The sequence below is a fragment of the Pongo abelii genome, chromosome 2 (assembly GCF_028885655.2).
Source record: "Pongo abelii isolate AG06213 chromosome 2, NHGRI_mPonAbe1-v2.0_pri, whole genome shotgun sequence".
Classification (NCBI taxonomy): Eukaryota; Metazoa; Chordata; class Mammalia; order Primates; family Hominidae; genus Pongo; species Pongo abelii.
This window is the reverse complement of record NC_085928.1, coordinates 66546781-66559299: the sequence shown is the minus strand read 5'-3', so window position 1 is coordinate 66559299 and position 12519 is coordinate 66546781. Positions and strand designations below refer to the sequence as shown.

The following is a 12519-nucleotide window of genomic DNA, read 5'->3' as shown; positions in this document are numbered from 1 at the left end:
GATTGGAAAGAAAGAGATGAAAGAATTAGGAGACTATTCTAGCAAGAAATGATAAAGGCCTGACCAAAGTTAGTCCAGGGAAGATGGTGACTCAGACACCAGGAGGGAAAAGTGGAGGAGTCCTGAAGGCCGATGGGATGGAGTGGTTTCCAGCTGGCTTCCCGTGTATGGGTATTGCAGTGTCAGGCTCAGACTGTGCCTTATGGATCCCAAGAAGGTCCCCAGAGGAAGGGAAAGGAAATAGTGTTCTCACTGTGACTTGTGGGGGTTGGGGGTTATGGTAGAATGGGCACTCTGATGTGGTGGCACTGAGGACATTTCAAAGGCCCCCCTCTCAGCTACTATGCCAAATCCTCTCAGTAGAACAGTTCTGAGTAATGAGGTTAAAAGACTGTGATACTGAGAAGGTGACACTTCCTGGCAGTGGAGCTGAAAACAGGCCATAATAGGCAGGGAGATAAATGGCCAGAATGGGATGCCCAAGGGAAATGGGGAGCAGGAGGAGAAGCAGCTTTATGTGGGAGTAGGGCTGAGGGGCACGTCAAAAGGGGAGAGGAGCACTGACGGTGAAGCGGGTGCTCACCGAGGACATGCTTGTTTTTAGCCACCGCTTTGCCTTGGAAGCCCCTCATTGACATCACCATTGGCACACTTGGCAGGCTTTAGGCTTCACAGAGCATTTCCCTTGTGCTGAACTCAGACTGCAAACGTTCACTGCCTCTAATACAAGCATTAGACAAACTAAGTCGCACAGGTCTTTGATCCCGTCAGGGCATAATGAGAATCACGGCTGGGAGAGGGAGCATGGGATTGGAGCCATGCTGTTGGGTTAAGTGTAATCATGCTGTTTGGGAGGGAAAAGCAGCCTGGCCTTGAGCGCTGTTACAAACATTAATGTCTTATTCCTTCCCTCTAAGGTAAGGAGGGTTCTGAGAAACAAATGACAACCCCTTTCTTCAAGTCCCTCCTTTTGGGAGTTCCCAGCCGAGTCCAGAGAGTGGATCTGATCTCCTGAGTCAGGCCCAGAACTGATCCCACTCCGGAGTTAACTCCAGATGAGAAGTGAGCCAAGCCTAGGCTAGTCACTAGGTCCAGCTGGGCGCGGGCATGTGCACACATACACTCCTCCCCTGCCCTCCTGCTCACCTGCCCCTAGAGCCACATATAGTCCAACCGTGTCTCTGGGGTTTGGCGTTGGCCCTCCCTTTCCTTTAGACAGCCAGGCCTGTACGTAGGAGTGGGAGCTGGATTTGGACAGGCACCAGAAAACCAGAAAAGAAACCAGGTGGTGCTAGAGGACGCAAAGCTTCTAGAAAGAACGAGTCTAAATGGAGGAAAATGAAAAAGGGGTTGAAGAGGTCTCAGGCATTGTTACCAGAGTGGCTCCAAGCCCCAGACTGCCCACACTGCCCCAGCAACACCCGAGGCTGAAGATCCCCTTTAAAGTGTTTCTGGAGCAGCAGAAGCCTATGGCCAGATCCCACTGGATCCCACCAGGTCCCACCGGATTCCACTGCGGCCTTGCCATGGAGTCACATGGTTTCTCTTTGGAATTCAGTGGCTTGGAGTTTTGTTTTTATCTCTTGCATTTTTGTCTTCCAGAGCGGAACACTTAAGGATCCGGACTCAAGCAAGACCCCACCTCAGCGGCCACCCCCTCAAGGTTGTTTACAGTATATTCTCGACTGTAATGGCATTGCAGTAGGGCCAAAACAAGTCCAAGCTTCTTAAAATGTTTGGTAGTTAATTTTTCAAAGCAGAAATTTTAAGCCAAAAACAAACGAAAGGAAAGCGGGGAGAGGGAAACAGACCCTCCCACTGGTGCCCTTGCTGCGTTCTTTCAATGCTGACTGGACTGTGTTTTTCCTATGCAGTGTCAGCTCCTCTGTCTTGGTTGTTTACCTGTTCCTGTTTGTGCTTGTAATGCTCACTTATGTTTTCTCTGTATAACTTGTGATTCCAGGGCTGTTTGTCAACAGTGTACAAAAGAATTGTGCCTCTCCCAAGTCCAGTGTGACTCTATCTTCTGGGTGGTTTGATAGTGTTTTTAAAAATATATAATGTGGGGTGAAATGGGAGTAGGGGGGTGGACAGGGGAGAAATGAAAACCACAAAAAGAAAACCCAACTCCTCTCCTCCCCCCAAGCTCAGATTAAATCCCCGCCCCCAACTTTCCCTCCACCGGTGTGCTTGGGATCTTCAATGAACTGTGCTTTTCGCTTTCTTTCTGCATGACTATTGTAACTAGATAGAACATTAAGAGATTTTCAAGATCAAACTTCCATAGCTTCATCCACTGAATTTGAAGGCATCCACCTTTTTCTCCATTTGCTAAAATTTGGTGCAGTTTGAGTTTATGTGAATAGGCTGGCTGTGCCTGTAGAGCTCTTGTGTTTTTAGTGATGACATGAAATACAGAGAACAAGCTCTTTCCAGGAATGTGTTCTGTATTTTACATCCCAGTGTACTCTTTATTTTATTATTAACTAATTAGCTATGAGATTTTTAAAAAATGGGGCCGCTGATGTGCAATATCAAAGTGAACCTGTGAGTATTTTGTGTGTGTTGATCTCAGTTGTTTCTTCATTGTTGCTGTTTCTGGATCAGCCATGTGTGCGCTTGTGTGGACCTGAGGCTGCTTTCTGTTCCCAAAGCTTGACCTGTGTACAGAGATAATTCCTTGGCAATGTTGGACATAGAATGCAGGGAGCTGCTGAAGGTCTGTCAGGGATTTGTCCATTCTGCTCTTGGCCTCTCCTGAGGCATTATAATGGGAGACCAAATCAAAAATGTCCCATGTCACTTGAGTGGGTACACTGCCTACAGAACCCTGAGGTTGACTCCTGCTTCAGTTCTCAGCTGTTTACCACAGCCCTCCAGGGTCCAGAGATTGAGGAGCTTTCTCTTTCCTGGGAGGAACTGTCTCAGATTTAGCTTGTGCGTGTTTTGGACAGAGGTTCCACAGTGGTGGCTCTTGAGGAACCCTCACCAGTTTGTTCTCTTCCCTCTGAAAAGCAGCACCTGAGCAGATGCTGAGGCAGTTCATTAAACCAGGCCTCAGCTTCAGTGCCTCATCTTGCCATCTCCCGGCCAGGCTGGGAACGGGCACCAAGCAGCCGCCTCTAACACCATGGTCCGTGGAAGTTCATGCCAGCAGCTTGCCTTTGAGAAGAAATGCTGCTGGCTCTACTTTTACATTCCCTTCCACCTCTATACTGTCATGTCACCGTTCTGAACTCCCAGATCTGAGAAGGAACTAGTGTTGGTGGTATGTAACAAGAGTTACATGTCCAGGGGCTTGTGCCTTGGTTTCTCCTTTGATTGCTGGTAAATTCTGAGGCCACAGAGAAATGCATTGAGTGTGAATGTTGTCATCTGTAATCCCTCCCTCAGCTGATGATGGTAGTTGATCTGTTGTAAATATATACATATATGCATATTTGCACTTCCAGATGGGTTGCATAAGAATCAGGTCCTTAAATACCTCCCAATCTGATGAAATGATAGAAAAGAATAAAGTAACATTTCCCAGAATGGAGGAATACATTATTTTATTTTATCTTATATTTTTGTCCAAGCGATGAGCTGATGGTGGTATTGCTTCTCTGCATGTTATCAGTGTGTATATCCGGTGCTTTTCATGTGTCATTTGTGAGCCACAACTGCAAAGTTGCCATTTGAATTCAGTCAGGCTACAGGGTGGTGTCAGTCAAGGTCTTTCAGGTGGGGCAGAAATTGGTTAGGGCTCCCACTGCCAAATGCAAGCAGATAGCATAACCTGACTGTTATGTGCCCTCAGGCAGCATGCTTAGAGACAACTCTGTGGCCTGGGGGACATCTGTGTCACAGTATAGGATTGCCATTCAGGTGTTTTGTACCTATTTCTTTCCTGATGTTGTCCCCTTTTTTTGTACTGATCCAACTGGGAGAACCTCAGCCAATGCTGGAAGTGTGATTGAAGTACCTCTCTTTTGTGACTCTTGTACAGCTTAATGTGCAATAAAGGAAAAGTTATATCTGTCTTCAGTGTTAAGTTGTAAAGTTTCTGGCTATCCAAGTATCTGCGCAAATGGGAAAGCACTCAGGTTTCTGGCGCAAGAGACTGAGCTATTAACCTGTATTACCTTATAGGAAAATGCTAATGCAAATGATGCCAAACTTTGGAAATGGCAAAACCTGGTTAATGTGAAATAATCTGCTAATCTATCATCTTCACTAGTTATTTGATTTGAATTTGGAGCTTCTTAAACCTGCAGAATTCCATTGATTTATGTATGTGTTTATTTCTCTGTAACTAACTCTGGTATTATTTGGTTAGAAGATAAAGGGTATTCTGTGCCCTGTAGTGGGGAACTGAGTGGATAGTCATGGGTGCACAGTGGCATAGACATACAGTTCTGCCTCTCCAGAGGGCGCAGATGTTCTGGTGTTTCTTAAAAACTAAGTGATAATACAACTAGCTGGTGCTGAGGTTCTGTAAGTCCACTCCCTCCAGCAGGCCCATGGATGTGGACTGTGGGATTGAGGCTGAGAGACTGGACCTCCCAGGGCAGTCGTGCATCATTTCCACTAGTCAGTAGGTGCTAATGGGGATGGCTTTTGATTTCTAAGTGCTGGGACCCTCCTCAGCAAACTCTAGGCAATCTGGTACCACCTTAATGCCTGTCAACTCCCAGAGGAAGAAGGACCTTTTTCCTCTCCAGGCCACCAGATGGTTTTGTGTTTCATGCTGGGAGGAGGGTGTGCTCTTCCTTTTTAGGGGGGCTTTTATTTGCCAAATGGCACCCACAACATCCCCAGGGGAGAGTGGGGTTTGGATGTCTGGAGAATTCTACCACACATGCCTGAGAGGTTCATCCTGCTAGAACCCCTTGAGGATATTACTGAGAGGCAAAACAGTGCCTGGGAAGAATGGATTTCTCCTGGTTGTGGGCATGGGTTAATGCTAAAATGAAGCCCTTGTGGGGCATGGTGGGCCTGGCAATCAGACCCATGCAGGCTTGGAGCAGGACCAAGGGCAGCTCCATAAAACAACATATGTCAGTGACCATCGAGGTGATCATAATGTACGGAATACTTTTTGAAGAACTTGCTCGACCCTATTATCTTTGAAACACTACCCCTTAAAAGACAACTAAGACCAGGGCTTACACTTTTTAAAGTTTTATGTTTAGGAAAACCAAGGCCCAGGGAAGTTTGGTGACTTGCTCAGGGAGTCACTGGTAGTCTGAGATCCAGTGCTCTCTCCACCACCCTCTCCTGCATCTGCCATGTGGAACTTGAGACTTCCCAGTAAACCCTGGAGCAGGGTGGTCTGTGCCTGAGACACCTCTAGGGAGGAGGGGTGAGGGACCCCGCATTCTAGGGCCCTCTGTGAGAGAGTGCGCCTCTGACGGGGCTGCTCGTCCATGGTTCCTCCTTGTCCTGCTGACTGCTGCTGTGGCTGAGTCGCTGCGTTTCTGAGGAGAAGCACTTAGTGGCTATGTACAAGGATAGCTAACCAAGGACCCCCTTTAGGGCCCTTCAGAGACTCCAGCTTCTTGGAGTAGAGCTTATCCTTTTGGTAATTAACTAACCACACCCTTTGAGGCATAGATTCTAATAAGGAAACATTTTTATATGGTTAAATTATGAAGTTTTTCTTGTACTGAACCTAGGGGGCCCTGGGCAACCCCAAGGAATGCAGCCCCCAGGCAAGGTGCTGCCTCCACGCCGGCTCCCCCCTGGACCATCACTGCCACCTTCCTCCTCTTCCTCCTCCTCTTCCTCCTCCTCGGCTCCTCAGCGGCCGGGCGGCCCCACCACCCACGGAGATGCACCCTCCAGCAGCAGCTCCCTGGCAGAGGCCCAGCCACCCCTGGCTGCTCCACCACAGAAGCCCCAGCCTCACCCACAGCTCAAGTAAGAGACAACTCAGCAGCTCCTCCCTCCCCTCCTCCCACCCTCCTTGTGGGCCTTGGGCTCCAGAGCTGCTAGAAATCACCTTCAATCAGGTCTCCTCCTACAGATATTTTGTGATGGGATTTTTTTGTTTGTTTTCTGTTTTTTGTTTTTTTCTTGGTTTTTGTGTGTGTGTGTGTGTGTTTGGTTAGAGGAATGGTTAGGGTTCACTGGAGAAGGAAGGAAAGAGGGAAGTGAAAGTCTAAAGTTTAGCTAGAAATTCAACCCCATTCCCTTTCTTCCTGGGAAGTGGCACTATGGCAGAGTCACTGTCCCTTCTCTAGTCTTGTACTAGCTTAAGGTTTTGGTTTGTTTATTTTAAACCCTGTCTCCCACTCTTTTTTCCATTCCTTTTCTTTATGTGTGTTTCTTTCTTTGTAAAAAAATTTTTTTTAATCTTTCTGCCTCTGACTCACAGTTCAGAGTATGCAATCAGTAAGGCTGCCCAGAATGAAAAGAGGGAAGTAGTTAAATCCATTTCAACATTTTACCTTCAGCTCTGTCCAAAGGAGGTCAGTTTCTGGTGTGGGCAGCAGAGGAGTTCCCAGGCAGAGACGCTGAGGACCTCCATCCTCTTGGATTCCCCCACACCCAGCAGTCACCCTAGAAGCCCCTCCACACTGCCCCGCTGCACAGACCCCTGCAAGCAGCAGAGCTGTCTTTGGGAGGGACAGCACCTGGATGTGGACGATGGTCAGTTCTGCCCTCTCTCCCACAGAGGCCTCTGATTGCTTGTGCAGTGTCCCCAGCAGACTTCTGTCACCACCTTCAGCACAGACAGCCGTAGCCTTAGGGGGATGGTAAGGGGATGGTAGTGATACACCCCTGCTTCTCAGAGTGAGGTGACGGACAACAAATGACTCTTCAGGGAGGGAGAAGAGGGGGCTGGAGAATTCTGGAGTTTAAATGAGCCACTAGGAGATCATGTAGTCATTGCAGATGAGAAAACTTTGCTCAAAGAAAATTTTTTTTTCTCAAAGCCAAGCTACTCCTCTAATTAGTGGCAGAGCCAAGGTTATGGGGCTCAGGTGTCCAGATGGTCACTTTCTCTGGGTCTTCCAGTCCCGTGTGATGGGAGGGGCATCACCCACTCTTGCTCCCCAGCTCTGGCCAGTGGCACCTCTTGCCTCTTGCCTGCCACATAATGTCTCTTCAGCCCAGCTGTTTCCTGCCTGCTGACTTTTTTTAAATCCCTCCTGCCTTCTCACTAGCCAACTCTAGCCCCCTTGTGAGGGCAGATCCTTGGATTGTCACTGCCTCTGGGTTGAAGCTGTTGAATAGAGCCAGTCTCTGATGACAAGCTGGAGGCTCATCCCCAGTACTCTGCCTGTGCGGGCTGAGGAGTGCCCCCACTCCCAGAGGCCAGCGTGTTGGGTCTCATTCCCAGCCATAATGAAAGGCAGGGTGTCTGTTCACAGTCGCTGCAGGTGGAGACTGCTCACAGTTCTGTAGAAGGGAGTTTCTCCTGAGCTGCACCCAGCACTTAAGGGAGGGCTGAGAGTCCCAAGACACCAGGAGAAGAGTTCTGGAGCCAGAAAGCAGCAGGAATGAGTGGGAGTCAAGGAGAAAAGCTGGGCCGCTGGAGAAGCCAGACCTCATGTCCTGTCCTGGAGTGCAGGCTGGGCATCCCCATGGCCTTGTGCTTCATGGTTTTTCTCTGTGAACCACTAGTCTCTCAAGGGGAAAATAGGCCCCTAAAATGTGTGTAGTTTGGATTTTCTCGTTAGAAAGCTCCCTAAGAAACTTGTAAAGGCCTGATATATATCTCTTTTGCCACTGGACACCCTGAACCCCATAGACCTCATATTAGCACTCCTCTGAGGAGAGGGTTACAAGGGTGGTTACTACATCCATTTTAAGAACAGAGAAATTGCCGGGTGCGGTGGCTCACGCCTGTAATCCCAGCACTTTGGGAGGCAGAGGCAGATGGATCACGAGGTCAGGAGTTCAAGACCAGCCTGGCCAAGTGAAACCCTGTCTCTACTAAAAATACAAAAATTAGCTGGGCATGGTGGTGATTGTCTGTAGTCGCAGCTACTTGGGAGGCTGAGGCACTAGAATCGCTTGAACCTGGGAGGCGGAGGTTGCAGTGAGCCGAGATCGCACCACTGCACTCCAGCCTTTGAGACAGAGATTCTGTCTCAAAAATCAATCAATCAATCAATCAATCAATAAAAAAGAGAACAGGGAAATTGAAGCATTAGAGTTTTGGGCCAAGCCAATATATTATTTTGGAATCAGTGAAGAGATCAGAATAGAAAGAGCCAAAAGTGCCTAGAGATCTTCATTTTACCAAACTTGACAGAAGAGAACCCAAAGAGAGGCACGTGGCTTGCCTCCAGTTGGGAGGGAGTGAGTGCCAGAACGAGACTTTGGCCCAGGTCTTCTGATCTGGCTCCACCAGTTGACAGTTGATAGAGAAGACAGTGCCAGTGTCACAGGCCCATTGTGACTTCTTTTCATGAGAAAAGTAATGTGAGATTCCTAGGTTAGTTCTTACCAAGGTGGGATCTCTGAAATTTAGCCCTTGGGCATTTTAGATTAAATTAAAGAAGCGGCCTTTGAGTCACCTCTTCCTCCTCTTTCCCTTCTTTATTTTTTCCCTTCTCCCTTGTTCCCACACTGTCCCCACCCTTTCTATTCTAGTAGCACCAAAGTTGAGGAAGTAGCGTAGGGGTCTCCCAGGGTCTTGGTAGCATGGCCACTTCTGGCTTTATCCTCCATCACCTTGGTTTCCCCGGGGAGGGAGTGGGGTTCTAGCTGTGTATCCTCACGTCACCGTCCTTCCCTGCCTTGCTGGGAACACCACCCTCTCACATTCTCTCTGGTTTTTATCTTCAAGCAAGTCGCAGTCCCTGACAAATGCCTTCAGCTTCTCTGAATCCTCCTTCTTCCGGTCTTCAGCCAGTGAGGATGAAGCCAAAGCGGAGACCATCCGGAGCTTGAGGAAGTCCTTTGCCAGCCTCTTTTCAGATTAGCTCTTCAGACACACGGGGCACCCGGCCCAACCGGGAAAGGCATCTAAGACATTCACCAACAACAGTCAGCCAGCTTGGTGGTGATGTCCCATGACCTTGATGTGTGTGGTCGCTTCCTCTGCTCTGTTGTACTAAGTGATGTTGTGCAGCCCAGAAAGGACCATTTGACAGTCTCAGGGCAGGTGCCTACCCAGCAAGGGGTACCTGGCATCAGAGAGGAAAGAGCTGCTTCCCTGTAGTCATGAGAGCTTCGTTCTGAAGTCATCGTTGCTGTGAGTTTAGTGGCCTTATTGTGATAGTGCCATCATGTCTTATTCTTCCCTGTGAAACCAGGATTAATCGTGGACTCCTGGCAGCTTAACCTAGCTCAGTTGCAGTGCTAAGCATGCCCCGCCCCCATTCAGTGATACCTGTTTGGGAAGTATATACTTCCCCAAAAGTACTCTTGGTCCTAAGTTTTAGGAACTTTCCCCAACCTGGATCCCATTTCATACCTATGTTACTGTTTAAAGCACACCCACCCAACTTACAAGATCTTAGGCTGCTGTGGTGGTGAAGCACCTTGAGTCTGCTGATATTCGGGAGAACAAGGATCTGCAGTTTCCCCTTTTCTCCCCTCTGAAGAGTGGTTCTTATGTGCAATCTGCAGTAACCTTGAACTCCAGAGCTGCACTATAGAGGAGAATGCATGCCACTATGACAGCAGTATGCCAAGCTTTGTGTTCATCTCCTAATAAACGTTAAGACCTTTGGTGTAATAAAAGCAGCAGCATTCACCAACATTTGATTCAGCCATGAGGTCTTGACCCCTTGGCCACCCTTTAGGCTGAGAGAGTGTCCATGAGGTGTGTGTGAGTGTGCTTGAGTGTAGGGAGTGAAAAATCCAGGTGTGTGAAGCTGTTTGTGTCAGTTTGTGTGTGTGACTGCAGGTGTACATGTGTTTGCAAGTGTTTGAGAATGTGTCTGTCCTTTACATACCACTTCTGGGCCTCCTCACACCTCCCCAGTGAATCTGTCTCCTCCAAGACACCTAGCCTTCCTTCAGCAACTCAGCGTTTCTACCTATATTATGGACTTTGTAACCTTTCAAATAAGCACAGAACCCTTGCTCCCGGAGGAGTCAATTTAGACTCACTTGCCTGGTCTATCATCAGGCTCCTCAGCTGAGGCCCACATGGTGGTGCCAGTGAGGCTAGACCAACCTGCTCTGACAACCAGGCTCCCACAGATCCCAACGAAGGCATCCTAAAGAGGCCTGCAATTGAGGGTGGGCTCTGAGAAATTTCACTCTGGCTGCTTCATGACTCCCTGATACTCAAGTATATTTTCCCAAAGACCACGGATGCTGTGAAGATAAACACTACATCTGCACCAATAAAAAATCCATATATTAAAATGTTAATATCTAAATGTTAATAAGTATCTAGATAATTTCCTACATATGACACTCATCCTACTAACTCAACAAGATAACACTCCTCCAAATGCCACTATCTTAACTTCTCTTCATGGGCAGTAGATGCTGCAAGGTCAGTGAATGAATTTCTCCGATAACCAGGGTCTCCTTTCTTACTCATTCTCTGTTTTCACAGTTCAAGGATTGAGCACCGTACCCTCTTCTTACACTAGAAAACAGGAGGTATAACCTCCCATTGAGTGACACCTGGGGAGTGAGAGCCCTCCTCCCACAACACACATAACTAAGGAACAAACCAACAAAACCAATGCGTGGGGTACCTGGGCACAAGGCAATTGACCTTTAAAGTTCCTTCTGTTTCCAGCTGTAAGGGAGGCAGATGTCCTCTTAATGTTCTGTGGCTGGGCCTGAAAATTAAGCATACATAATACAGATGAACAGGACAAAGGTATACACATTTTATTTAATATTTTTATGCGTACGTGGGAATCTTCATAAGGAAAATGAAGACCCAAGCTGTTAAGCCCAAAACTTGTATACCATTTTAAACAAAGAATGATAAATTGTGAAGATATGACAAAACAAAGGGGTCTGGGCTAGTCAGCCAGTAAATTGTGGGAAAGTAGGAAATATATGGGAGAAACTAATGGGAGAGAAGGGTTAGAAGTTTTAGTAAGGTTTTGTCTGTAGAGATTCATCTCAATGTCAACTCCCTGTCTCTGGTGATAAGAATGTTTGTTCCCTTCTTCCTTCTGGGGGAGAGGCACCCTTCCCACAAGAAGTTTTAGTCCTGCTTCAGACAGGAAGGGGGAAGTCGGAAAACCTTTCCTGCATCTGTTGTTCTGTTGCCTTCAGCTCAACATAAACAATATGCCAAAGTGGCATATTTTGAGGTGGCATACTCTGACCCCCTTCACAAACCAAGAGTCTGCCACTAGCCATTGCTTCTATCCCTGATTCCAAATATGTTTTAAGAGAAGTCATTCATTTAGTCAAAACATTTCTTGAGCACTTATGATAAACACATTGTGATGGATTCATAGGAATATTTGCTGACACTTCCATAGTCAGGCACTATTCTAAATACTTAATACTCATCAACTTATGTATTCCTTATAATAAGCCTATATGGTGGGTGCTGTTATTATTTTATAAATGAGAAGTGGAGGCACATCAAGGTCAATAACTCACTCAGGGTCACTCACCTGGGCAAGTGGTAGAGCTGGGATTTGAACCTAAGCAGTGCAGCAGCAGAACTCATGGCCTGAGCTACTTTGCCATATTACTTTTATTTAGCAGAGTCAACAAGACAATTGTATTAAATTTTACTTAGTGTGATAAGAGGTGCACACAAAAATTTACAGCATATCCACCTCTTTTCTTTACATTCTCTCTCCATCCCCTGGCCCCAGGGAAAGAAGGACTGGGAGAAAGTTAGGAAATCTGTGACTAGTGTTGACCCCTTGTCCTAAAACCATGAGTAACATACACAATGTTTCTTATTCTGATAGAATATAATTCTGGTTCTTAAAAAATTACTCATTCTTCCACATGTGATGTCAGACCAAAAACCACAACTGGTTTATTTAGAAAATGAGTCAGCCTGGAAATGCTGCGGTGACAAAAAGGAGAGGCATTTACCATAGGTCAGGCAGCACCCTGGGCTGAAGGACATATGGATTCTCTCCAGCCCTTAGTAATGGGGTGGGGCTGGGGGTGGGGAAGTTCCATTCAGAAACAGCCTTGCTACTTAAAAAAGCCCCAGAGACTGGGAAATTGGCTATTCACAACCATCAATAAATATTCAATGAATACTGTGATAAAAATTATCTACAGCTAAGATCTCTGAAAGGTTGGTTGCGGTCTTCTACAGATCTTGAAGCCTTGTCTGTAGGCCAGCTTTGACCACTGTGCAACCACCTCTGCAGTTTATGGGGATTCCCTACCTATGTCTTCACCCCAGATTAGTAAAGATAGAAAGCCTCATCCCTGCCCACATGGAACTCATCTTCTTGGGCCAAGATTAATTAATTCTGTATTTTACTGATTTGTTCACAACCCCTTATTTTACTTAGCTCTATAAATTTTATGAGAGGAATATAAAAATGAGGTAAGCAAGGATTCGGCCCTCACAAAGTTTATAGCCCAGTAGGGAAGATGTATAAATATAAAGAAGAAAATGTA

General features: G+C 47.0%; 1 protein-coding gene across 1 annotated transcript in view; it reads left to right on the top strand.

Annotated features, from left to right (window-relative positions):
- The window catches only part of SYN2 (synapsin II), a 190715-nt gene extending 178752 nt beyond the window's left edge, over nt 1–11963 (top strand). The window contains exons 11-13 of the mRNA XM_024244683.3: nt 1603–1663; nt 5658–5901; nt 8783–11963. Of these exons, the coding sequence (XP_024100451.3) occupies nt 1603–1663; nt 5658–5901; nt 8783–8918 (441 nt within the window). The 3' untranslated portion in view covers nt 8919–11963. The remainder of the gene's footprint in view (nt 1–1602; nt 1664–5657; nt 5902–8782) is intronic.
- The last annotated feature ends 556 nt before the right edge of the window (nt 11964–12519 follow it).